This window comes from Rhinopithecus bieti, unplaced genomic scaffold, assembly GCF_001698545.2.
Source record: "Rhinopithecus bieti isolate Rb0 unplaced genomic scaffold, ASM169854v2 scaffold_66246, whole genome shotgun sequence".
In the NCBI taxonomy this organism is placed as follows: domain Eukaryota; kingdom Metazoa; phylum Chordata; class Mammalia; order Primates; family Cercopithecidae; genus Rhinopithecus; species Rhinopithecus bieti.
In genome coordinates, this window is record NW_016826110.1 from 975706 (window position 1) to 1001608 (window position 25903).

The following is a 25903-nucleotide window of genomic DNA, read 5'->3' on the forward strand; positions in this document are numbered from 1 at the left end:
ATGTGTTTATAAGCCTCGCCTCACTATTTGGTGAAATTTTGAGTTTCGTCATTTGGTGGCACTGCTGCTTAATTTTTTAGCACATAGTAAAATTGACACATAAAGTAGAAACAGTTTTACAGTGATGATTGAAAACGTTTTGTGACAATAAAAGCAATGCTGAGAAGCCTTAAATTTATGAACCTTGTGAGAAAAATGGCTAAGAAAAAAAAGCTTCTAAAGCATTTCTTTTAAACCTGAATTATGAAACTTTCAGGTCAATGTTTTATCTTTTTTTTGCAAATTTTTATATTTAAAACTGTGATTGAACTTTGAAAGACTGTGCTTTGTTTTGTTTTGTTTTGTTTTGTTTTGTTTTGTTTTGTTTTGTTTTTGAGACAGGGTCTTGCTCTGTCACTCAGGCTGGAGTGCAGTGGTATGAACATGACTCTGCAATTTCGACCTGCTGGGCTTAAGGGATCCTCCTGCCTCAGCCTGTCTGTATCTGGGACCCTTAGCACACATCACTACGCCCAGCTAATTTTCTTATTTTTTATACAAATAGAGTCTCACTGGTCTGGTGAGACTCCATTTCTACAAGAAAAAAGAAAACTAACTGGGTCTCAAACTCCTGGGTTCAAGTGCTCGTCCTCCCTCAGCCTCCTGAAGTGCTGGGATTATAGGTGTGAGCCATTGCACGCAGTGAAAAAGTATTTTAGAATGAAATATGAATTATAGATTTAGCTGGGTGATCAATTGTGTAATAAAATTGGGTCATTCTTTGCTCCAAATTTTATATTTTCTCTTATATTAAACTTTATATTGTTTTCCTGGGTTAAAATTTTTGTGATTTGTCATATTTGTTCAACTTTCCGTATAAAATGCTTAGTGTAATGGTTTATTTTTCAATAATTAGAAGTACATTATCGTCTTTTATCTCAAGATGTAGTTAATATTGAAAAGCTTTAAGGTTCTGATTATAAATAATATACCATAATGTTTATACAGAAGGCCCAATTCAACTGTACTAATAAGTTACTTATGTATGTGACATTAGCTTATAATGATGTTGCCACATCTCAGTAGTCATCCTGAACTACCCATAAATTTTCAGTAACTTAGTTGTCTTTTTAAGTGATTGTAAGAGTTAGTAATCTGTCTGCCTTTCTTCATTCATTTAGATTTCATGTCTGAATTTGTCTGTTTAGGTTCTTCTAATCTGTTTGGTTTAGTTGACCCAAAGGAGAGATCAGTATGCATTTGATTATAGAACATAAGCATTTACTGAAGGCTGCTGAAGATCATTATTATAAAAGTGCCAATAAATTTGTCTCTCACAATGTCCAAATTTTAATTTCTGATCATGGTTAATATAGGAGGTTTTTGTTTTTAGTCTGCATTCTAAAGATAGAAACTTGCATTCTGAAACTTAATACATTTCCTCAGGAACTCAAATCAGACTTTTGGTGTTTAAGCCAAATAATCTTATTTAATGGAAACCAAATAAATAACAATTGCTACTATTTATTAGGTACACAGATGTGTACTTTACATAAATTGTCTCATGCAATCCCTATAGCAGAGAGGCAATGAGTACAGCATTTCTATTTTAGAGAAAAACTGTGAGGTTCAGAGAGGATGAAATCAATGAAAAATCACAGGACAGGTGAGTGTTTTGGCATTTGAATGTAGAACTGTCCTACTTTATCTGTATTTTATGGCCTTCCTGAACAATGAATGGCTGACCATTGGCTGCTCTGCGAAGGCTGTTCTCACTGGCGCCTCTCTTGACTTTACAGAGTTAGTTGCTTCTATATTTTTTGTTTCATTCTTCCCCAGATCATTTAGTACATATCTCTTTATTTTTTCTCTGTAACATACTGATTGATTTATGTGTTCTTTTGTCTTTTCTAATTTACAGTCCCCTCAGAGAAAATATTGTGTCTAGTTCATTTTGGATATTATTATCTAGAACTGTGCTTGGCCTTAATAGGTATTAATACATACTTTAATTTATTGATAAATTAAATATTGTGGATTTGTCTTCTCAAAGAAATCATGTCAGATTAATGTATTGAAATAGCAGGCCAAAGGCAGTGGCTCACACCCATAATCCCAGCACTCTGGGAGGCCAAGGCAGGCGGATCATGAGGTCAGGAGTTCGAGAACAGCCTGGCCAACCTGTGAAATCCCGTTTCTACTAAAAATACAAAAATTAGCCGGGCATGGTGGCACACACCTGTAATAGTATGTGGCAGAGAAGTTTTATTTAAATTTCTGATTTAAATAAAAATGGCAGAATGTGTACATTCAAAGTCTATTTCTTTTAAATAATCATCTGGAGAAATAACATTTGTTCTAAAAATGCTGCTATTCAAAACAACTTTGGAGCTTGTTTTTATTCCCTCAGTGTATAAAACCTTATTTGAATTTATATTCTATAGTAATTAAAGCAAATATAAAGTTTCAAAATATTTAGATATACTCTTTCAAGGTGATAATACTGTTATGTTATATGAGCTCTAGATATTTTTAAAAGTTATTTGTAGCAACTTTTTTTTTTTTTTTTTTTTTTTTGAGACAGAGTCTCACTCTGTCGTCCAGGCTGGAGTGCAGTGGCGCCATCTCAGCTCACTGCAACCTCTACCTCACAGGTTCAAGCAATTCTCCTGCCTCAGCCTCCTGAGTACCTGGGACTACAGGTGTGCGCCACCTGTATGGCCAGTCAATTTTTTGTATTTTTAGTAGAGAGAGGGTTTCACCATGCTGGCCAGGCTGGTCTCGAACTCGTGACTTTGTGATCCACCCGCCTTGGCCTCCCAAAGTGCTGGGATTACAGGCATGAGTCACTTTGCCCGGCCTGTTTGTAGTAACATCTTAAACATCAGTATACTTTTTCAGCAATATTGAACTATGGGACTAAAGCAATGTTTCCATCCTTTTTTAAACAAAATAAATACAGGCATACCTTGTTTTATTGTGCTTCACAAATACTGCATTTTTTACAAATTGAAAGTTTGTGACAACCCTGCATCAAGCAAGTCTATCATTTTCCCAACAGCTTCTGCTCATTTTGTGTCTTTGTGTCACATTTTTGTAATTCTTGCCGTATTTCAAACTTTTTCATTATTATCATTGTATCTTTGATGTTACTGTTGTAATTGTTTTGAGGCACCACAGACTGCACTCATATAAGATGGGAAATTTAACTGATGAATATGTGTGTTCTGATTGCTCCACTGACTGGTAGTTCCCTTGTCTCTGTCCTCAGACCTTATTCCCTAAGACAAAATAATATTGAAATTAGGTCACTTAATGACTTACAGTGGCCTCTTAAGTATTCAAGTGAAAGAAAGAGTTGCGTGTCTCTCACTTGAAATCAAGATTAAGCTTGGTGATGAAGGCATATTGAAAGCTGAGACAGGCACAGAATTAAGCCTCTTGCACCAGTTATCCAAGTTGTGAATGCAAAGGAAAAATTCCTGAAGGAAATTATAAGTGCTACCCCAGACCAGGTGCGGTGGCTCACGCCTGTAATCCCAGCATGTTGGAGGCTGAGGCGGGTGGATCACGAGGTCAGGAGTTCAAGACCAGCCTGGCTAACATAGTGAAACCCCATCTCTACTAAAAATACAAAAATTTAGCCGGGCGTGGTGGTGTGCACCTGCAATCTCAGCTACTCAGGAGTTTGAGGCAGGAGAATCATGTAAACCCAGCAGGGAGTCAGAGGTTTCAGCGAGCGAAGATAGCACCATTGCATTGCAGCCTGAGTGACAGTGCAAGACTCCATCTCAGAAAAAAAAAACAGTTCTACTCCAGTGAACACACACAATAAGAAAGCGAAACAGCCAGGTGCCTGTAGTCTCAGCAACTTGGGAGACTGAGACAGGAGAATTGCTTGAGGCCAGAAGTTTGAGACTAGCATGGACAACATAGTGAGAACCTGGCTCTTAAAAAAAAAAAAGAAAGAAAAATTAGCTGGATGTGGTGGCACACAACTATAGTCCCAACCACATTGAGAAACTAAGGCAGAACAATCATTTGAGCCTAGGATTTCAAGGTTGCAGTGAGCTATGATTGTGCCTGGATTTGCACTCCAGCCTGGGCGACAGAGCAAGACCCCATCTCTTAGAAAAAAAAGAAAGAAAGCAAAACAACCTTCTTGCTGATATGGAGAAAGCTTTAGTGGTCTGGATAGAAGATCAAACCAGCCACAACATTCTCTTTGGCCAAAGCCTAATCCAGAGCAAGGCCCTAACTCTCCTCAATTCCATGAAGACTGGGAGAGATAAGGAAGCTACAGAAGAAAAATTGTAGGCGAGCAGAGGTTGGTTCATAAGGTTTAAGGAAAGAAGCCACCTTCATAACATAAAAGTGCAAGGTAAAGCAGTAAGTGCTGATGTAGAAACTGCAGTACATTATCCAGGAGATGTAGCTAAGATCATTGATAAAGGTGGTAATAATAAACAGATTTTCAGTGTAGACAAAACAGCCTTCTATTGGAAGAAGATGCCATCTAGGACTCTCATAGCTAAAGAGAAGTCAGTACCTCACTTCAAAGCTTCAAAAGACTGGCTGACTCTCTTATCGGGAGCTAATGCAGCTGGTGACTTCAAGTTGAAGCCAGTGCTCATTTGCCATTCTGAAACTCCTAGGACCCTTAAGAATTATACTAAATCTATTCTATTTGTGTTCTATAAATGGAGCAACAAAGCCTGGATGACTGCACATCTGTTTACAGCATAGTTTACTGTGAATATTTTAAGCCCATTGTTGAGACCTACTGGTCAGAAAAAAAAAAAAAAAAAAAAAAATTCTTTCCAAATATTACTACTCATTGACAATGCTCCTAGTTATCCAAGAGCTCTGATGGAGATGTATTATACAAAGAGAATCATGTTGTTTTCATGCCTGCTAACACAACATCCATTCTGCAGCCAATGTATCAAGAAGTCGTTTTGACTTTCAAGTCTTCTTATTTAAGAAAATTTTTCACTGTAGCTGCCATAGATAATGATTCCTCTAATGGATCTGGGCAAAGTAAATTGAAAGCCTTCTAAAAAGTATTCATCATTCTAGATGCCATTCAGAACTTTTTTATTCTTGGAAGGAGTTAATGTCATGTTAATGTTAATGCCAACATTAACAGGAGTTTGGAAGAAGTTGACTACATTCTTCATGGATGACTTTGAAAGGTTCAAGATTTCAGTGGAGGAAGTCACTGTAGATGTAGCAGAAATAGCAAGAGAAGTAGAATGACAAGGGGAGTCTGAAGATATGACTGAATTGCTGCAATCTCATGATAAACTTGAATGGATGAGGAGTTGCTTCTTACGGAGGAGCAAAGAAAGTGGTTTCTTGAGGTGGAGTCTACTTCTGGTGAAGCTATTTTGTACATTGTTTGAAATGACAAGGAATTTAGAATATTTTTTAAACTTAGTCGATAAAGCAACAACAGGGTTTGAGAGGACTGACTCCGGTTTTGAAAGAACTTCTACTATGGGTAAAATGCAACAGCATCACATGCTGCAGATAAGTATTTTCATGGGCTAGGCACGGTGGCTTATGCTTGTAATCCCAGCACTTTGTGAGGCTGAGTCAGGACAATCATTGAAGCCAGGAGTTCAAGACCAGCCTAGGCAATATAGTGAGACCTCAATCTTTATTTAAATAATAAAGGATTTTAAAAATATTTTTACAAAATCAAAAGAATATTTTCATGAAAGAGTCGATGGATGCAGCAAACTTCATTTTTGTCTTATTTTAAGAAATTGTCACAGCCACCCCAACATCTAGCAGTCACCACCCTGATCAGTCAGTAGCCATCAGTATCAAGGCAAGCCCCTCCACCAGCAAAATGATTACAATTTATTGAAAGCTCAGAAGAATCATTAGCATTTTTTTTTTAGGAATGAGGTGTTTATTAAGGTATGTACGTCGTTTTTTAGATATAATGCTGTTGCACACTTAAAGGCTACAGAATAGTGTAAGCATAAATTTTATATGCACTGAGAAACCCCAGAATTTGTGTAACTCACTTTATTGCAATATTACCGTTATTGCAGCGGTCTGGAACCAAGTGCACAATATCTCAGAGGTATGCCTGTATTGGTATAAAATGAAGGTCTAGAAGCCTAAATATTAAGATTGTATGATTATTTTTAGAAGATACTCAATAAATATTGTGTTTGAAATGTATACTCCACGGAAACTCTTGTTTCCTAGATTGAGGAAGACTAGGAATAGGGAGTAGGGAGTAAACTTTCTGCTGTGTTACTATTGTCATACCCATTAATGTCATTTCCTTGTATTAATTAAGGGTTCAGAATCTTGCTTTGTTAGAATTTAAATGGCAAGATAAAAACAAGCACATGTGTTAATACAACATATTTTCAGTGAAGTAAATTTTTTTTTTAAAAAAACTTACTTTGTAAAAGAAGTAAATATTACCTGAATCTGTTTCTCCTTCCATTCTCATTTATGTTGGCATTTTATGAGGGCTTTTATGTTGAGTAATTGACATTTGAACTTTGAGAAGATTGTACCCAAACCTGCAGAAATTACAAAAGCATTTCTTTTCTTTTTTTCTTTTTTTGTTTTTTATTGTTATTATACTTTAAGTTCTAGGGTGTAAGATTAACAAAAATCTTACACTTGAATCTTTAAAAGACAGTTTTTCAGGATCATTTTATGAAACATTGATAATGCAATGAAAGCGGGTTATTTAGGACTACGTGACATGACTGTGTTTACATCTGAGACCAGAGGTTTTTTTCGCTAGTCACTGCTCTGTCCCCAGCATGTAGCATCATAATGCCTTGCTCAACAGATAATTCAGGAATGAAAAAATTACTTGTGGATAGAGTGGATAAATAGTTATCTGATATGTACCATTTTACTTCTTCATGCACATATAAAATCCCTAATGTATTTAATAAAATTCTTTTTTATAGTTGGTGGCTAAAGGAGTTAAGAGTTCTGATGTTTCTCCACCTTTGGGACAACATGAAACAGGTGGCTCTCCATCAAAGCAACAGATGAGATCAGTTATTTCTGTGACTTCAGCTTTGAAAGAAGTTGGCGTGGTAAGTTTCCTAAGATTCAGAACTCCTCAAAGTCAAAAGATTATTTAAAAGGAAGTTAAATTTAATGAAATCACATTAATCCTTATTGTCCCCTTCAGGTTTTTCTAGGGAAAAAAATTACTTTTTAAGGGATTTTAGTTTACTCAGAATACTGGAGCCTCATTGTTTATAAGTTTTATATCTAGGACCACCTGGTAGATGAAAATATATTACAATAACTCTTATATCACTTTAAAAGAATATTGAAAAAATAGAATATACATAGAAATGTACTGAAAATAACATTACAAACATTTTTCTACCCAACCCTCATGATTAATAAATGTTCCCTTTTAAAAAAATAATGTCTGTTTAGTACTAAAGTAGCTCTAGGAATTAAGTCCAACACATGTTTACATTTATTCAAATTTTGTGACATAGCAAATGTTAGAGGACTCAGTATAACTACAATTAATTCATCAGTTATTCCTTTTACCTTCTACTTTTGAATCTCTGTCATGCCATACAGGTAGTAAAACAGAAACATAGACAAATAAAAAGCTTAAACTTAGAAGTATATTTCAAGTGTCTGTCTGAAGTGTGAAGACTCTGTTCAGGGGTTAAGAGAAATGGGCTCATAGTGTGGAGCTGCTGCCTAGAATTCAACAGACAGAAGGAGAAAAGTCTACTGAATCAGAAAACATAGTAACTTCATTTTCCTCTTTCCTAGTAATGGATGTCTGTGCCTTTTATTTGTTGAGTTTCAGTAAATATTTGCAGACAAAATTGGTACACTGGTTGTTTTTTTTAACAGCCTTTGGGTTGATTTTGAAAATAAGACTAAGTAGGAAAATATACGTTTCTTGATCATTCTCAAGAACTTCATGTAAGAAACGATTGTTCTTCAAGTAGGCTTAGTCACTTTTTCTTTCTGATAACGACTTTGCATGTGCTACGTTGTTACTCCAACTTTAGATACCACTGTGTGGTCCCTTCTTGATACCCAGTCTCACATCTCAATAGCTGTTCATCTCTCTGGTTGTAGGACTGCTAATTCCTGACTACTTTACTGGGTAAAATGTTCTTTGTCTCATTGCTTCATATATTACTTTGAAACTGACTGCCAAATTTTTTATTTTTTTTAAGTATTACAAAATTTGAGGTAATCCATATAACTGAATGGTTTTCTTTCTGTGTTGTGTTGGTAAATGTCACTTACTTAAAACTTTGAAAATTGCTCTTACTTTGAACCTTCTACATGCCTTTGCTTTCATAGCTTTCATAACTGCTAATTTCTTCTTTTCGTATATTTTTTAATTTTAAATAGTCTAGATTGCTTTGACAGTGCTAATTAGGATATTAAATTTATGTCATTTGTAGTACAAATGACTCCGAACTAATTTTTGTTACACTCTTTGTTTAGGGAGGAGAGCCACTTCTCAATTACATTTAGTACTATGGCTTAACAAGGATTTATATACATGAAACATAAAGACAGTTTTAAAATTACACAGCCTATTTTGAATTACTTCATCTATCAAAACTTTTTCTAGTTATAATTAAGAAAGCATATGAATTTTCCTCTTAATTCTACCAATGACTTAAATTACCAAAAAATCAAGTGCCAGACGGTCAGAGGATATACTTAATTATGTGAGCAGTAATCCAAAAATATGACAAATAATTGAGAATTGACCCCTCTCTATGTTGTCTAATTAATAATATTCAAAGTTTAATCATTGTAGATAATAAAGGAAGCTTTGTTAACATTTTATAGAAATAAAAAATTTACAAGGAACAAAGTAATGAAAAGCAAAAGTAACAAGGATATCATATTTTAAAGGTAGATTTAAAAAAATAAAATTGTTGCTTCCTCTGTATCTATCTGCATTTAAAGGACAGTAGTTTAACTGATACCCGGGAAACTTCAGAAGAAATACAAAAGACCAACGACGCTATTTCAGTAAGTATAATTTTCGACATTTATCAGTCATTTTACTTAATGATATACATATTAAAATATTAAAATATACAATGTTATAACTTTCAGAGTAAGCGAGAAATACTTCGTAGATTAAATGAAAATCTTAAAGCTCAAGAAGATGAAAAAGGAAAGCAGCATCTCTCTGATACTTGTGAGATAAATGTTCTTGAAGATGCCAAAGAGCATGAAAAAGAAAAATCAGTTTCATCTGATCGCAAGAAGTGGGAGGCAGGAGGTCAACTTGTGATTCCTCTGGATGAGTTAACACTAGACACATCCTTCTCTACAACTGAAAGTATGTATAGAAGTATATTAATATCCTATTTAGGTCTAGTACATACATAAACTTGTAGACTAACCACTCTGAAAAAAAATGAACACTTAGAAGAACTGAGAGAAATTTTCCTTTTGGGCAAGTAGAAGTGCCTCCCTCTCACAGGGAGATATGAAGAACAGAGAAAACTAATCAAACTAATCAGCCTTAATGGCAAGGATTTTTATTACAAAAGTGTATAGTGTGAAAGAGGGAACTAATGATACATATTTAAATTATATTACTTTAACTCTGTATACCATGTTAAATTAATCTGTTACTACAAATAATTCTTGATGAGAACCAGAGTAGTGTCTCAGAAACATCTCTTAGGCATTTAGTGAGAGTATTGAGAAAATCTGACCTAATGATTTACTTATTCAGTGATAATTACTAAGAATCTATATTTTCTTACATTATTCTAGGCATTGGAGATATAGAAACAAAACAGAAACATGTGCTCTTGTGGAGCTTACATTCTAGAAGGACAAGTCTGACCATCAACAAATCTGATTTTAAGTAATTTTTTTCACAGACTGTTTTTGTAGAATTTTTTTCTAGCATTGGAAAAAAGCCCAAAGACTTGATAGCATTTATTTTGCTTATTTATTCAACAATTCTTTATTGGATACCTACCATATGCAATACACTCTGAAGCAATGGAAATATAATAATGTTTAGAATGTAGTCCCTCCCCTTAAGGAGCTTAAGGTCTAGTGGAAAGGCAGGCAAGTAAAGAGATAATTGTAGTTGATAAATAATATTCTAGGAATAATCATAGACTACTGCAGGAATACATAAGAGACCATAAATCAGTCTTGGAAGAGCCCCCAAGATCCAATCACCTATCTCCCTCAACACAGGATTATAATTCGAGATGAGATTTGGGTGGGGACACTATCTGACTGCTTTTATGATTTGTGTTTATCACTGGTTTTAAGCAATATGATTATAAAGTGCCTTGGTATAGTTTTCTTCATGTTTCTGTCCTTGGAATTCATTGAGCTTCTTGTATATTTGGGTTTATGGTTGACACATTAGGAACACTTTCAGCCATCATTTCTTCTAATATTTTTTCCATGCCTCTTCCTTCTGTCCTTTAGGGACTCTAGTTTCACTTTTTGTCTCATACCTCAGTGGTGCTCTTTTCATTTTATTTTTTTAGATTCTTGTTGTGTTTCATTGTGGATAGTTTCTATTACTCTATCTTTAATAGATGATAGTCTTTTTTTCCTGCCATATCCAATCTGCTATTAATCCTATTCAATGTACTTTTCATCTCAGATATTGTAGTTTTCACCTCCAGAAGTTTAAGGAGTTGTTTTTCTATCTGCCATGTCTCTGCTTAACTTTTTTGATCATATGGAATACAGTTGTAAAAACTTTATTAATGTCTTTACTTATTCTAACATCTGTGTCAGATGTTAGAATTTTATTGGGTCCATTTTATTAATTGCCTTTTCTCCTTGTTACAGGTCATATTCTTCTGCTTCTTTGCATGCTTGGCTATTTTTAATTGGATGTCGGACATTTTGCACTTTACCTTGTTGGGTACTAGGTATTTTTGTATTTTTGTAATTATTCTGGAGATTTATTCTGGAATGCAGTTAAGTTTTAATACTTGGGCCCAGTTTGATTCATTCATGTCTTATTTTTAATATTTGTGAGATGAGATAACAGCCATGTTTAGTCTAATGCTAATTATCCCCATTTAGGAGATAAGACACTTCTGAGTGCTCTACACAAGGAATGATGAGGTTTTCCAGTTTGGCTGGTAGGAGTAGACACTATTTCATGTCTTGTGTTCTCTGTAATCTTTTGGGTGCTTTTTTTTCCTAACTTGGGTAGTTTTCTCATATATTTGCTCTGCTCATACTCAGGCGCTACTGTCTGCAGGTCTCTGGAATTCTCTTTCTAGTTGCCTTGGTCTTCCAGGAATCCCAGCTCTACCTCCTGAACTCAGGGAGTGTGGTAGACCCATTAGCTATAGCCTGAAAACTCTTAAAGGTGGGCAATCATAGGGATCATCTCATTTGTTTTTGTTTTTTCTCTCTCTCAGGGACCCATGTTCTTTACTACCTGTTGTACAATGTCTTGAAACTGCTCTCTCATATATTTTGTCCAGTTGTTTTGGTTATTTAGGGAGCAGCATAACTCTAATTACTCCATACTATCTTAGTAAGAAGTAGATATCCTTGAAACCAGTTTTTAGAGGCTGTTGCACTAATCTAGGCAAAAGTTAATGATGACCTTAACTAAATTACTGAAAGGTAATAAAGAGGAGATACTTAAAAGTTCCTAGGAGACAGACTTATAGGGGCTTTATGTGAAACTAGTCTAAGAGTTCATCAGAGGAAGACCTTTGCAAAGAAAATAAGGAACAGACAGAGATAAAATTAGGAGACTGTAGTATGGGTTCCAAAGAAAGAAGAGAGCACTTCAGGAAGAGAGGTAACGTATTGAAGGCTAAAAAATGTATACTGGATTCGTCAGGGAAGAGGCAATATGAGTTTGGTAAAAGCAGTATCATTAGAGTGCTAGAGACAGAAATAGAATCCAAGAATTAAGAAGTGAATAGGAGAGGAAATTTAAAAAGAGTTTAGAACCTTTTCAAGAAGCTAAACTGTGAAGCAGAACAGAGAGGTAAGATGGTATTACTTGGTGGGGATGTAGGGTCATTGTAACCTTGTGAAAAAGAGACTTGAAAATATTTTATGCTGATTAGAAAACCAAAGCATATCACACCACTTTCTCATTTTAAAACTCAATTGGTTTTCATTGCAACTAGAATAAAAGTCCAAAGTTCTTTTCATGATTCAAGTCTTTCCTCTCCCTTGGTTTATGCCTTGCCTGCTCATTGTGTCCATTTCCTTCTAACCAGCTCACTAGGAACTACTTACTTCTCACCTTTTACTTCTTAAAACATTCCAACCTCTCTCTTTTCCATAGCGCTCTTCCCCTTCCCTCTTTCCCAAGTGCTTAATATGGCTTCTTCTCTCTCTTTTTTTTTTTTTCTGTCCCTGTTCTTTAGCTATCACTCCATTTCTGAAAGTCCTCTTTATATCAGAATTCTTCAAAATTGTTCTCTGTTTACGATTCTGGTTCCTCTCCTTTATCTCTCTTAACCTACTTCAACCAGACTTTTTCCTCTACCACTCCATTACAAATCTTTTCGTGGTCACCATAGACCTTCATGTCGGTAAGTTTTAAAGGCCCTGTTTTATGTATTTACAACTTTGACATCCTGGATTATTGTCCATACTCGCACATACGTGCGCTCACACGCACACACACACTCTTTTTGAAGCACTTTCTTCACTTTTCTCCCCTCTATTAATAGTAGACCTCTCTCTCTCTCTTGTATTTTTTGGAGAGATGGTGTTTTGCTGTGTTGCCCAGGCTGGTCTCAAACTCCTGGCCTCAAGTGATCCACCCACTTTGGCCTCCCAAAGTGCTGGGATTATAGGCATGAGCCACCATGCCTGACCCTTTTCTTATTTTCAAATCATTGAATATTATTTCTGTACTTTAAATATTTATTTATTTAAATCTATTTTATTTATATAGATTCAGGGTGTACCTGTACAGATTTGTTACATGTATATATTGCATTATGATGAGGTTTGGGTTTCTAGTTGTACCTACCACTCAAATAGTGAACATGGTACCCCATTGGGTAATTTTTCAACCCTCACCTCTGCCCAACCTCTCCCCTTTTGGAGTCCCCAGTGTCTATTATTTGCCTCCATGTCCGTGTGTACCCATTGTTTAGCTCCCTCTTAGAAGTAAAAATATGCAGTTTTTTTGTTTTGTTTTCAAGAAAGGCTGGAATACAGTGGCACAGTCATGGCTGACTGTATCTTAAAATTTCTGGGCTCAAGTGATCCTCCTGCCTCAGCCTCCAGAGTAGCTGGAACTAGAGGTACGTGTGCCATGCCCGGCTAATTTTTGTTTGTTTGTTTGTTAGAGATGGTGGACTCACTGTGTTACCCAGGTTGCTTTTGAACTCCTGGCCTCATAAAATCCTCCTGCCCTCATCTCCCAAAGTGCTGGGATTACAGGTGTGAGCCACTGTGCCTGGCCAGTATTTGATTTTTTGTTTCTGAGTTCTTTTATTGATTATTTTTAAAGAACTAATCACATACTGTAATTATCTTCTTCATCTGTTCAAGTGTTTGTGTTCTGTTTTAGAATAAAAACATTTTGATAAAGCTTCTTATTTGTACTGCATGTTTATGCTCCGTCATGTAGCACATAATTTATACATGAAAAGTAGTTATTAAATAAATAAATGTGAGGACAAAAACATAAATATGAGGACAGACACTGGTGTTGTGAGATCTCTGAGATGGTGGGGCTGGAAATGATTGAGAGCACCTCTGGGGCAATAGACCACTGCCATTGTGAAAGGATGCATGGAGGCAAAGGTAGAAAGATACAAGTAAGTTGGGGGAAAGTGTCAGGATGGCCGAATAAGAACAGCTCTGGTCTACAGTTCCCGGTGAGACCAATGCAGAAGGCAGGTGATTTCTGCATTTCCAACTAAGGTACCCAGTTCATCTCGTTGGGACTGGTTAGACAGTAGGTATAGCCCACGGAGGGAGAGCAGAAGCAGGATGGGGTGTCCCCTCACCCAGGAAGCACAAGGGATCGAGGAACTCCTTCCCCTAGCCAAGGGAAGCCGTGAGGGACTGTGCTGTGAGGGACGGTGCTATCTGGCCCAGATACTACGCTTTTCCCATGGTTTTCACAACCCACAGACCAGAAGATTCCCTCGGGTGCCTACACCACCAGGGCCCTGGGTATCAAGCATAAAACTGGATGGCCGTTTGGGCAGACACCGAACTAGCTGCAGGAGGATTTTTTTTTTTTTTTTTTTTTTTTTTTTTTGGTACCCCAGTGGTGCCTGGAATGCCAGCAAGACCATTCACTCCCCTGGAAAGGGGGCTGAAGTCAGGGACCTGAGTGGTATTGCTCAGTGGATCCCACCCCCATGGAACCCAACAAGCTAAGATCCACTGGCTTGAAATTCTCGCTGCCTGCACAGCAGTCTAAAGTCGACCTGGGATGCTCAAGCTTGGTGTGGGGAGGGGCATCTGCCATTACTGAGGCTTTGTAAACAAAGCCGCCAGGAAGTTCAAACTGGGTGCGGAACCCAATGCAGCATGGCAAAGCCACTGTAGCCAGAATCTAGAGAGGCTTCTCCAGATTCCTACTCTCTGGGCAGGGCATCTCTGAAAGAAAGGCAGCAGCCCCAGTCAGGAGCTTATAGAAAAGACTCCCATGTCCCTGGGACAGAGCACCTGGGGGAAGGGACCACTGTGGGCGCAGCTTCAACAGACTTAAACTTTCCTGCCTACTGGCTCTGAAGAGAGGAACAGATCTCCCACTACAGCGCTCAAGATGCGCTAAGGGACAGACTGCCTCTTCAAGTGGATCCTTGACCGCCGTGCCTCCTGACTGGGAGACACCTCTCAGCAGGGGTCAACAGACACCTCAAACAGGAGATCTTCAGCTGGCATCTGGTGGGTGCCCTTCTGGGACGAGGCTTCCAGAGGAAGGATCAGGCAGCAATATTTTCTGTTCTGCAGCCTCCTCTGGAGATACCCAGGCAAACAGGGTCTGGGGTGGAACTTCAGCAAACTCCAGCAGACCTGCAGAAGAGGGACCTGACTGTTAGAAGGAAAACTAACAACCGGAAAGCAATAGCATCAACACCAACAAAAAGGATGCCCATGCAAAAACCCCATCCAAAGTTCACCAACATCAAAGACCAAAGGTAGATAAATCCATGAAGATGAGGAAAAACCAGCACAAAAAGGCCGAAAATTCCCAAAACCAGAATGCCTCTTCTCCTCCAAAGGATCACAGCTCCTTGCCAGTAAGGGAACAAAACTGGACGGGGAGTGAGTTTGATGAATTGATAGAAGTAGGCTTTAGAAGGTGGGTAGTAACAGACTCTCCAAGCTAAAGAAACATGTTCTAACCCAATGCAAGGAAGCCAAGAACCTTGATAAAAAGTTACGGGAACTATCACTAGAATAACCAGTTATGAGAACAACATAAATGACCTGATGGAGCTGAAAAACACAGCACAAGAACTTCGTGAAGCATACACAAGTATCAATAGCTAAATTGATCAAGTAGAATAAAGGATATCAGAGATTGAAGATCAACCTAATGAAATAAAGAGTGAAGACAAGATTAGAGAAAAAAGAATGAAAAGGAACGAACAGAGCCTCCAAGAAATATGGGACTATGTGAAAAGACCAAACCTACATTTGATTGGTATACCTGAAAGTGACAGGGAGAATGGAACCAAGTTAGAAAACACACTTCAAGATATTATCCAGGAGAATTCCCCAACCTAGCAAGGCAGACCAACATTCAAATTCAGGAAATATAGAGAATGCAACAAAGATACTCCCTGCAAAGAGCAACCCCAAGACACATAATCATTAGATTCCTAAGGTTGAAATGAAGGAAAAAATATTTAGGGCACCCAAAGAGAAAGTTCAGGTTACCCACAAAGGGAAGCCCATCAGACTAACAGCAGAAACTCTACAAGCCAGAAGAGAGTGGGGGCCAATATTCAACATTCTTAAAGAAAAGAATTTTCAACCCAAAATTTCATATCCAGCCAAACTAAGCTTTATAGGCAAAAAAAAAATCCTTTACAGACAAGCAAATGCTAAGGGATTTTGTCATCCCCAGGCCTGCTTTACAAGAGCTTGTGAAGGAAGCACTAAACTTGGAAAGGAAAAACCAGTACCAGCCACTGCAAGAGCATACCAAAATGTAAAGACTGTCGACACTATGAAGAAACTACATCAACTAATGGGCAGAGTAACCAGCTAGCATCATATGACAGGATCAAATTCACACATATCAATATTAACCTTAAATGTAAATGGGCTAAATGTCCCAATTAAAAGACACGGACTGGCAAATTGAATAGAGTCAAGACCCATCAGTGAGCTGTATTAAGGAGACCCATCTCATGTGCAAGGACACACATAAGCTCAAAATAAAGCAATGGAAGAATATTTACCAAGCAAATGGAAAGCCAAAAAAAAAAAAAAAAAANTATTCAGGACTTGAACTCAACTCTGCACCAAGCAGACCTAATAGACATCTACAGAACTCTCCACCCCAAATCAACAGAATATACATTCTTCTCAGCACCACATAGCACTTATTCTAAAATTGACCACAGAATTGGAAGTAAAGCACTCTTCAGCAAATGCAAAAGAATGGAAATCATAACAAACAGTCTGTCAGACCACAGTGCAATCAAATTAGAAGTGAGGATTAAGAAACTCACTCAAAACCACACAACTACATGGAAACTGAACAACCTGCTCCTGAATGACTACTGGGCAAATAATGAAATTAAGGCAGAAATAAATAAGTTCTTTGAAACCAATGAGAATAAAGACACAATGTACCAGAATCTCTGGGACATGGCTAAAGCAGTGTTTAGAGGGAAATTTATAGCACTAAATGCCCACAGAAGAAAGTGGGAAAGACCTAAAATTGACACACTAACATCACAATTAAAAGAACTAGAGAAGCAAGAGCAAACAAATTCAAAAACTGGCAGAAGACAAGAAATAACTAAGATCAGAGCAGAACCGAAAGAAGATAGAGACTTGAAAAGCCCTTCAAAAAAAAAAAAAAATCAGTGAATCCAGGAGCTGGTTTTTTGAAAAGATTAACAAAATGGATAGATGGCTAGCCAGACTAATAAGAAGAATCAAATAGACACAATAAAAAATGATAAAGGGGATATCACCACTGATCCCACAGAAATACAGACTACCATCAGAGAATACTGTGAACACCTCTATGCAAATAAACTAGTAAATCTAGAAGAAATAGTTACATTCCTGCACATATACACCCTCCCAAGACTAAATCGGGAAGAAGTCGAATCCCTGAAAATAGACCAATAACAAGTTCTGAAATTCAGGCAGTAATTAATAGCCTACCAATCAAAAAAAGTCCAGGACCAGACGGATTCACCGCCGAATACTACCAGAGGTACAGAGGAGCTGGTACCATTCCTTCTGAAACTATTCCAAACATTAGAAAAAGAGGGACTCCTCCCTAACTCATTTTATAAGGCCAGCATCTTCCTGATACCAAAACCATCAATTGGTTTGTCATTGTTTCATGCAATTCAGAGGAAATTGCAGACATTGGTATACTTTGCCCTAAGTATTTCACAGCATATAATTATTAGAGTTCAATGTTTGTTTTTTCCTTTATGTTAAATTTACATGCAATGAAATGCACACATTGCAAATGTATATTTGCTGGGTTTTAACAAATGCTGGGAGCTGCAAAATAAGCCATCAAGATATAGAACATTAACATCACCCCAGAAAGTTTGCCCCTGCCTAGTCATTATCTGTTCTTATCCTCCCAGAGGCAACTTTTTCTGAATTTTTTTTCTACCTTAGATTAAATGTTCCTTTTCTAGAATATCATATAAAAAGACTCTGACAGTTTGTATTCTTTTGTGTCTGGCTTCTTTCACTCAAGCATAATGATGTTTTTCCCCTAATATCTCACCTCTGGCTGAAAGCATAATGATTTTTGAGATTCATCTGTGTGGTAATTATTAATAGCCTTTTCCTTTTTAAAAAATCTTTGCTTTATTAAAAGTTTTCTTTGCTTGACATTGATATGGTTACTCCCACTTTGTTTTGCTCAGTGTTAGCCTGGTATATCTTTATCCTTTTTTCCCTCTTAATCTGTATGTGTCTTTATATTTAATGTGGGTTTCTTGTGGGCAGCATATTGTTAAATTCATTTTTTAATCCACTCTTATAACCTTAACTGGTATGTTTAGATCATTTACATTTAATGTGATTATTAATGTGATTGGATTTAAATCCAGATGCTCCTTAATTTACAATGGGATTACAGTCTAATACACCCGTTGTAAAGTTGTAAAATCTTAAGTCAAACCATCAAAAGTCAGGGACTGCCTGTGTACCATTTTTCTATTTGTTTTTTGTTTGCCTCATGTGTGCTTTCTTTCCTTTTTCCTCCTGTTTTGCATTATTTGGAGTTAGTTATTTTTTATTATTCCATTTACCTCTGTTGTTGAATTATTAGCTATAGCTCATTGTTATTTCAGTGTTTGCTTCAGAGTTTATAGTGTATTATCTTGGCACAGCGTATCTTCAATTGAGTTATACTTCATATATGGTATAAGAATATTATAATAATATACAGTTGACCCTTGAATAGTATGGGGGTTAGGCGGTGTTGAACCCCCCATGTAGTCAAAAATCCGCGTGTAACTCTTAACTCCCCCAAAATGTAACTAGTAATAGCCTACTGTTGACCAGAAGCCTTATCAATAACATAAAGCCAAGTAACACATATTTTACATGTTATATGTATTATATACTATATTCTTTTTTTTTTTTTGAGACGGAGTCTTACTCTGTCCACCAGGCTGGAGTGCAGTGGCCGGATCTCAGCTCACTGCAAGCTCCGCCTCCCGGGTTCATGCCATTCTCCTGCCTCAGCCTCCCGGGTAGCTGGGACTACAGGCGCCCACCACCGCACCCGGCTAACTTTTGTATTTTAGTAGAGACGGGGTTTCACCATGTTAGCCAGGATGGTCTCGATCTCCTGACCTTGTGATCCGCCCGCCTTAGCCTCCCAAAGTGCTGGGATTACAGGCGTGAGCCACCGCGCCCGGTATATACTATATTCTTATAACAAAGGAAGCGAGAGAAAAGAAAATGTTACTAAAGGAATGATAAGAACGAGAAAATATATTTACTATTTATTAAGTGGAAATGGATCATCATAAAATCCTTCATCGGCATCATCTTCGCATTGAGTAGGCTGAAGAGGAGGAAGCGGGGGATTGGTCTTGGTGTATGAGGGGTGGCATAGATGGAAGAAAATTTGTTTATAAGTGAACCCCGGCATTTCAAAACTTTGTTCGAGGGTCACCTGTACTTACATTTGTTCCCTCCCAACCTTTGGTGCTATTGTTTTAATGCTATAAATCCCATAATACAGCATAGTCATTTATTCTTTAAAAGGATTTAAATAATAAGAAAAAACTATTTTGTGTCTACCCATGTCGTTCTCATTTCTTTTGTGTAGAAGGTATCTATTTTGTATCATTTTTCTTTTGCCTAAAGGGCTTCCTTTGAGATTTTTTGTGGTACAGTCCTGCTGGTGATTCTTTCAACATTTGTATGTCTGTAAACGTTTTATTTTAAAGACATAAAATGTCTGTAAAAGTTTTATTTTATTTAGCCTTCCTTTTGCAAAGATAATTTTTCTGAGACATAGAATTCTAAATTGAAATGTTTTTCTTGTGGTGCTTTAATGATGCTGCTCCACTGTCATCTTACGCACATTACTTGTGGTGAGAAGTCTTCTGTTACCCTCATTTTTAGTTTTATTCCTCTGTGTCTTTTTTCTCTGAACTCCTCAGATTTTTCCCTGTAGACTTGGTTTCAGTGAATTTGATTATAATGTGCCTTGATGTCACTTTCATCATGTTTCTTTTGCTTGGGTTTTGTTGAGCATCTTGGATTTATGAGTTTATAGTTTTCATCAAACTTGAAAAACTCGTGGCCATTATTTTTTCTATTTTGTTTTTCTGTGTCCAGTATGAATGGACGAGTTCAATGGACAGGTTCATTTATATGAACTTCATTTGGACAAGTTCAGTATGGATCTTATTAATGTTTTCTTTACCTCTATCATGATCAGTCTTCTCTCTAGCTTGTTGAACATATGGAATTCAGTTATAATGGCAGTTATAAATGTCATTGTCTACTAGTTACATCATCTCTGTAATTATGGGGTTGGATTGGATTCAGTGATTTTTTCCTCCTTTTTTATAGTTAATATTCTGTTTCTGTGCATGCTTGATAATTTTTTGGGGGCAGCCAAACGTTGTGAATTTTAATATTTGTGCTATGTATTTTTGTATTTCTATAAATATTCTTGATCTTTATTCTTGGACACAATTTAGTTACCTGTGCATAGCTTGGCTCTTTCAAGTCTTGCTTTTAAGCTTTGTTAGCTGGAACAGAGCAGCAATCTATATTATTAGTATTTATTAGTATTACTATGCATTAGTATATGGCTAATCTTTTACCTTTTCTGCATCAACAGCCTTTCTGAATAATCTGCCTTGTACTTTGTGAATTATAAATCAATTTTTTTTGGCTTATGGGAATAGGAACTCTTTCTGGCGCTGTGTGAACTCGAAGTATTGTTACCTCTGCTTCTATTGAGTGGTCTTTTCTCTAAACTTTCTCTAAAATTTCTTTACACATTATGTACTGATATGCTGATCAGTACTCAGGTAAAGACTCAAAGGGGCTTTTTACAATTTTCCTGAGTTCTCTCTCTCTGTGAAACTTATTACTCTTCAGTACTCTTATCTTGCAAACACTAGTCACTTTGGCCTTCCTAGACTCCCATTTCCACCTCCTCCTCAGCTCAGAGAGACCATTGACTCCACCTCTGTTTTCGCTGCCTGCATTGAAGGGGTTAAATTCCAGTGGAGGGGTGGACAGGAGGGTTTCTCTTATGGACATTTAGTTATCCCAGTTCTGTTTGTTAGAACTTTTCCCCCTTTTGAATTGCTTTGGCACATTTGTCAAACATCAGTGATTGTAAGTTATGGGTCTATATCTGAGTTCTCTACTCTGTTTTCACCATCCTTTAAGAAATTCCTCTTGGTAATCATTTTGGCTGTACAAAACTAATTATTATCTGCTGATTTGCATGTACTTTCATGGAACTGGTATATTAACTGTGTCAAAATGTGTTAGGTTACCATTGAATGTCTATATACCTTATGCCTCATAATATATAATATTATATCCTGTATGTTACTACTAGGTACCTGTATACTTCATATATTATTACCAAATATTCTAAATACTCAAACTTCAGTATATAATTTTTACATTTTGTTTTGATACATTTTATTAAAATGGTTTACCCCAAATTATTATTGTCAATAGGGAAGTAGCAGTTGTTTGCCTACTTATGATAAATAAACCAGGACAAATTTTCTTAGAAATACTTTTCTCTATTTTTTAAACCATATATGTGTTTATTTTAAGATTTGTTTCCTTTTTTTTGTTAAATATATAGAAATGAAATACTGATTTCTGTTTCTTCTATTTTTATATTCCCCCCAAATTGTTATGTACTTATCTTAGTTTTTTCTATTTTTTCACATAAAGATTTTATAGAAACATAATACAGGTTGAGCATTCCTAATCCAAAATCTGAAATCCAAAATGCCCCCAAATCTGAAACTTTTGAGTACCAGTGTAACACCCCCACAATGTGACCCCATGTGATGTGTCAAAATCAAAGTGCAGGTACACAACACATGGTTTATTTAGCATCCCCAAGGACAAAAAGACCCTCCAGCCATTTAAAAAAGCTATATGATAGAATACCTTCTCATTCCTTCGGATCCCTTTCTGATCCCTCAGCTGCTTCTGATATTTCTTTTTGCCAGTAAAATGAAAGACAGTCTAGAGTAACCTTTTAATCAAAATCCAGTTTCATGGGTGGAGATTAAAAGCCTGCTGTTTCTTAACAGCTCACAGGTATTCTGGTGATAATACTGTGCTGCTTAGTTATCTTAAACACATTTTTTCACCATAATGTATGTCTCTATTTTTTTAACTATGAAGTATTTTTGTATGAACAAGTGTAAGAAAATGATTGCTTATTAGCAGCATATAAACTCACAGTCAGGAATGATGGTGATGCCAGACAACCACAGAGGGCCCACATGGGTGACCAATTCAGTGACACTATTGCTTTCTGATGGTTCTGTGTATACAAACTTTGTTTTATTCACAAAATTATTTAAAGTATTATATAAAATTACCTCTAGTCTATGTGTGTAAGATGGATGTAAAACATAAATGAGGCCAGGTTTGGTGGTTCACACCTATAATCCCAGCACTTTGGGAAGCCAAGGTGGGAGGATCACTTGAGCCCAGGAGTCCAAGACTAGCCTGGACAACATAGTGAGACTCTATCTCTTAAAAAACAAGCAAATGAATTTCACGTTTAGACTTTGGTCCCATCAACAAGATATCTCATTATGTATATGCACATATTTCAAAGTCTGAAAAAAATTCAGAATTTAAATCACTTCTGGTCCAAAGCATTTCAGATAAGAGATACTCAGCCTGTATTAATTTATGGTTTTTTTCTTATTTTTATATTCCCCAAAACTAGAATTTAATTCATATTCTAAAAGGCAATTATAGATACGTTTTTATTGCTAGTTTCATTTGCTTCTGTTCTCGCCATTATTCATCATTCTTTCCCTGAAAGTCTTTGTGATATAACCTTTTTTCCTCATGAGCCACTCAATTGGATAAAAGACCCAAAATCTGCCTTACCATGCAGTATTGTTATACTGTTACTGAAAATTGTTTCTTTGTATCTTTTTCTTATAGGACATACAGTGGGAGAAGTTATTAAATTAGATCCTAATGGATCTCCAAGAAGAGCCTGGGGGAAAAGTCCCACAGATTCTGTTCTAAAGATACTTGGAGAAGCTGAACTACAACTTCAGACAGAACTATTAGAAAATACAACTATTAGAAGTGGTAAGGAGAAACTAGTAGTTTTTCTACACTAGAAATAATATTATTAAAAATCTAAGTATGTGTTTTGTTTCCATTTTAAGTGAATTATTTTTAATTATCTTTCTGTTCTAATGATTTTTTAATTAGATTGAGAATGATTGTATTTTCTAGGGGTACTGTCCAAATGGTAGTCTTGAGTTTTGACCTGATAGACCTGGATGGAATCTAAAAGGAAGAGGAGGTGTTTTTGGGTGGAGTTGGAAAAGTCAGAAAGATGTTTTACATGAAAACAGATATAGGAGAAATGCATTGAGATTAAGTATATCTGTTTTGATATGGATTCAAGAATTAGATTGACTAAAAGGTATTTCAGTAAGTGTGATAGACATTATTAATTATAGGACTGGGGAAGGAGAGTTGTCATGAGGCAGGAGGAAATATTCCTGATCCATCAGTTTTGTGGCCTTTGGTATTACAGCTATGCATCAAGAAGAGTGTCTATGTATGAAACAGGTGTTTTCAGATTAAACAGCTTGTTTAAATGTTGAGAAAGTGGAGTGTACTTTTCCTCTTTTTAGAAGTTGTGTCTAGGCAGGGATGTGTGTTGCACTTTTGTGCTCTCTTTTCTTCTCTGTCTCTCTCTCTTGTTCTCTGTCTCCCCTTAACTCATATCCGGAGCTGGTGGAAAAATAACCTAGGAGATGACACTATTGATATGTTCAATAATGGAATTAGCCAGATGCTGAGAATTAGCCAGTGAAATGAACCTATACACGTGTTATGAAGTGACAAAAGTAGGCTGCTAATAATTCTGTTATTTTCTTTAATATTAAAGGGGGAAAACAATTTGAATTGAGAAATACATACAGTCATCTGCAAAAAAGGCAAAAAGTGTGTATGTTTGTAATTAATTTGTTCACACTCTCGTATAAGGAAATTGTGCAGTTGTATGCCAAATACTAATTAAAAATACTAGTAACTTACTCTGAGCCTGTTTTCAAAACGTTCCAGGCTTTATTCAAGACAAAAATGCCTTCAGGCTCTAACATTTTAAAAAATAATTATAATAATTTTACCCTGCAGTGCAAAACTCTCTGGAAAAAAATGAGAAAAAAAATTCAGATTTTTTTGTAGTCTGAAAGTTCTATAATACGCTGATGCTCATTAACACTATTACTTTTAAAATATTAGATTCTGATTCCTCTGATGTAAAATTCTGTTGCTTAAATATGTGCAATTTGGTGTACAGTAATACTTAAACCACATAAAAATTGGGCTTTTATTCTTCGTATTCATCATAGTCCGTCTGCACAGAATTGGAACTGAGAAATAACTTATTTTATGATTTCTCTTTATTCAATCACCAACTGTTTTTTGAACACTTCTTAGTTGCGTTCACTATTTTATGATAGATGGTAAGCTATAAAGGAAGAAAAGATCATTCTTGCTCTCAGAGGACAGACAAAAATGAAAACAAATAATAACACTGCGTGAAAAGGACAAGAATAAAAAGTACCCACAAAGTTCAGAATAAATGCAGAGATATTTAAGTAATTAACTTTATCTTGTATAGTCAAGAAAGATATCCCAGACCTGTTATCTGCCCTCTTCTTTTTCTCCCAAATACATTTACTGGGAAGAATATGCTCTGTATTGGGATTTTAAGCCAAAGAAGTGACAGTTTTTACCATCATCGAAAGCACGTGTGGCAAAATCTGTGTTACAGATGTTGTATGTGAAATGCTCTGGGGCCACAGCTGAGGTGGCTTTACTTTATCAGTACTATATGCCTTTATTAATGATAATACATATGGCCCTTTTGGGTAAGGGAAAGCCACAAGACAATAAGCGATTTTGGGGCCACAGATGAGGTGGCTTTTCTTTATCAGTACCATACAATTTTATTAATGACTATATATGGCCCTTTTGGATAAAGGAAAGCCACAGGGAATAAGTGATTTTTGGGTGTATCAAAGATTTTTTTTTCAAATAACTCATTAAGTAGATAATGGGGAGAACGAAATTCCAGGCAATATGCTATTCTAGTATATGCAGAGACAAGGGTTTAGCTCGTGTATGTGGGGGTAGCTTCATGTGGTGGAAAGAGAATGGGCTTTGGTTCCAATCCTGGCTTCATTACTTGCTCAGCAACCATGAATAAGTTCCTCTGACTGTGGCATTCATTTCCTACATGTGTAGAATGGAAACACTACTATCGAGGCTTGTTTTGTGTATTAAATGAGAAACATGAAAGATCCTTGGTGTTCTTTGTTTTAGTCTTCCAATTCTTATGTCAATGTCTCTTTAGTCATTCTGATTGCTTGAAACTCTTTTTGTAATAGATTCCTTAGGAAGAACTTGTGTGAACACTACACTCATAGATTTTCCATTTTCATAACAGTTTGTCTTATGACTGTATTTGTGAGGGTTGATTTGGCCACATATAAAATCCTTGGCTTACTTTTTTTCCTTGACTGTCTTTAATATATAATTTAATTATGTTCTGGCATAAAACATTGCTACAGAAAGTCTGATGGCAGTTTTATTTTCTTTACCTTATAAGTGATTTGGTCTTTTTGCTTGGATGCTCAAAGTGTATCTTTCTTTTTACTTAAAGTCTAGTCATTTTCTTAAAATATGTTTTGGCATTGAGTTTACTTTTCTAGTACAGTACATAGTGTGTCTTTTTTTTTTTTTTTTTTTAAAACCCTTTTCTTAGAGGAGTTTTGGATTCATAGTGATATGGTTTGGCTCTTTATCCCCACCCAAATCTCATCTTGTAGCTCCCATGATTCCCACGTGTTGTGAGAGGAACCTGGTGGGAGATGCCTGAATTATGGGGACAGGTCTTTCCCATGCTATTCTCATGATAGTGAATGGATCTCAGTGAGATCTGATGGTTTTTTAAAAATGAGAGTTTCTCTGCACAAGCTTTTTTTTT

The 25903-nt window shown here is 36.3% G+C and overlaps 1 protein-coding gene across 1 annotated transcript in view; it reads left to right on the forward strand.

The window, feature by feature from the left end:
- The window catches only part of NEK1 (NIMA related kinase 1), a 203017-nt gene that overhangs the window by 109039 nt on the left and 68075 nt on the right, over positions 1–25903 (forward strand). The window contains exons 24-27 of the mRNA XM_017863295.1: positions 6933–7064; positions 8941–9006; positions 9094–9322; positions 22831–22983. Of these exons, the coding sequence (XP_017718784.1) occupies positions 6933–7064; positions 8941–9006; positions 9094–9322; positions 22831–22983 (580 nt within the window). The remainder of the gene's footprint in view (positions 1–6932; positions 7065–8940; positions 9007–9093; positions 9323–22830; positions 22984–25903) is intronic.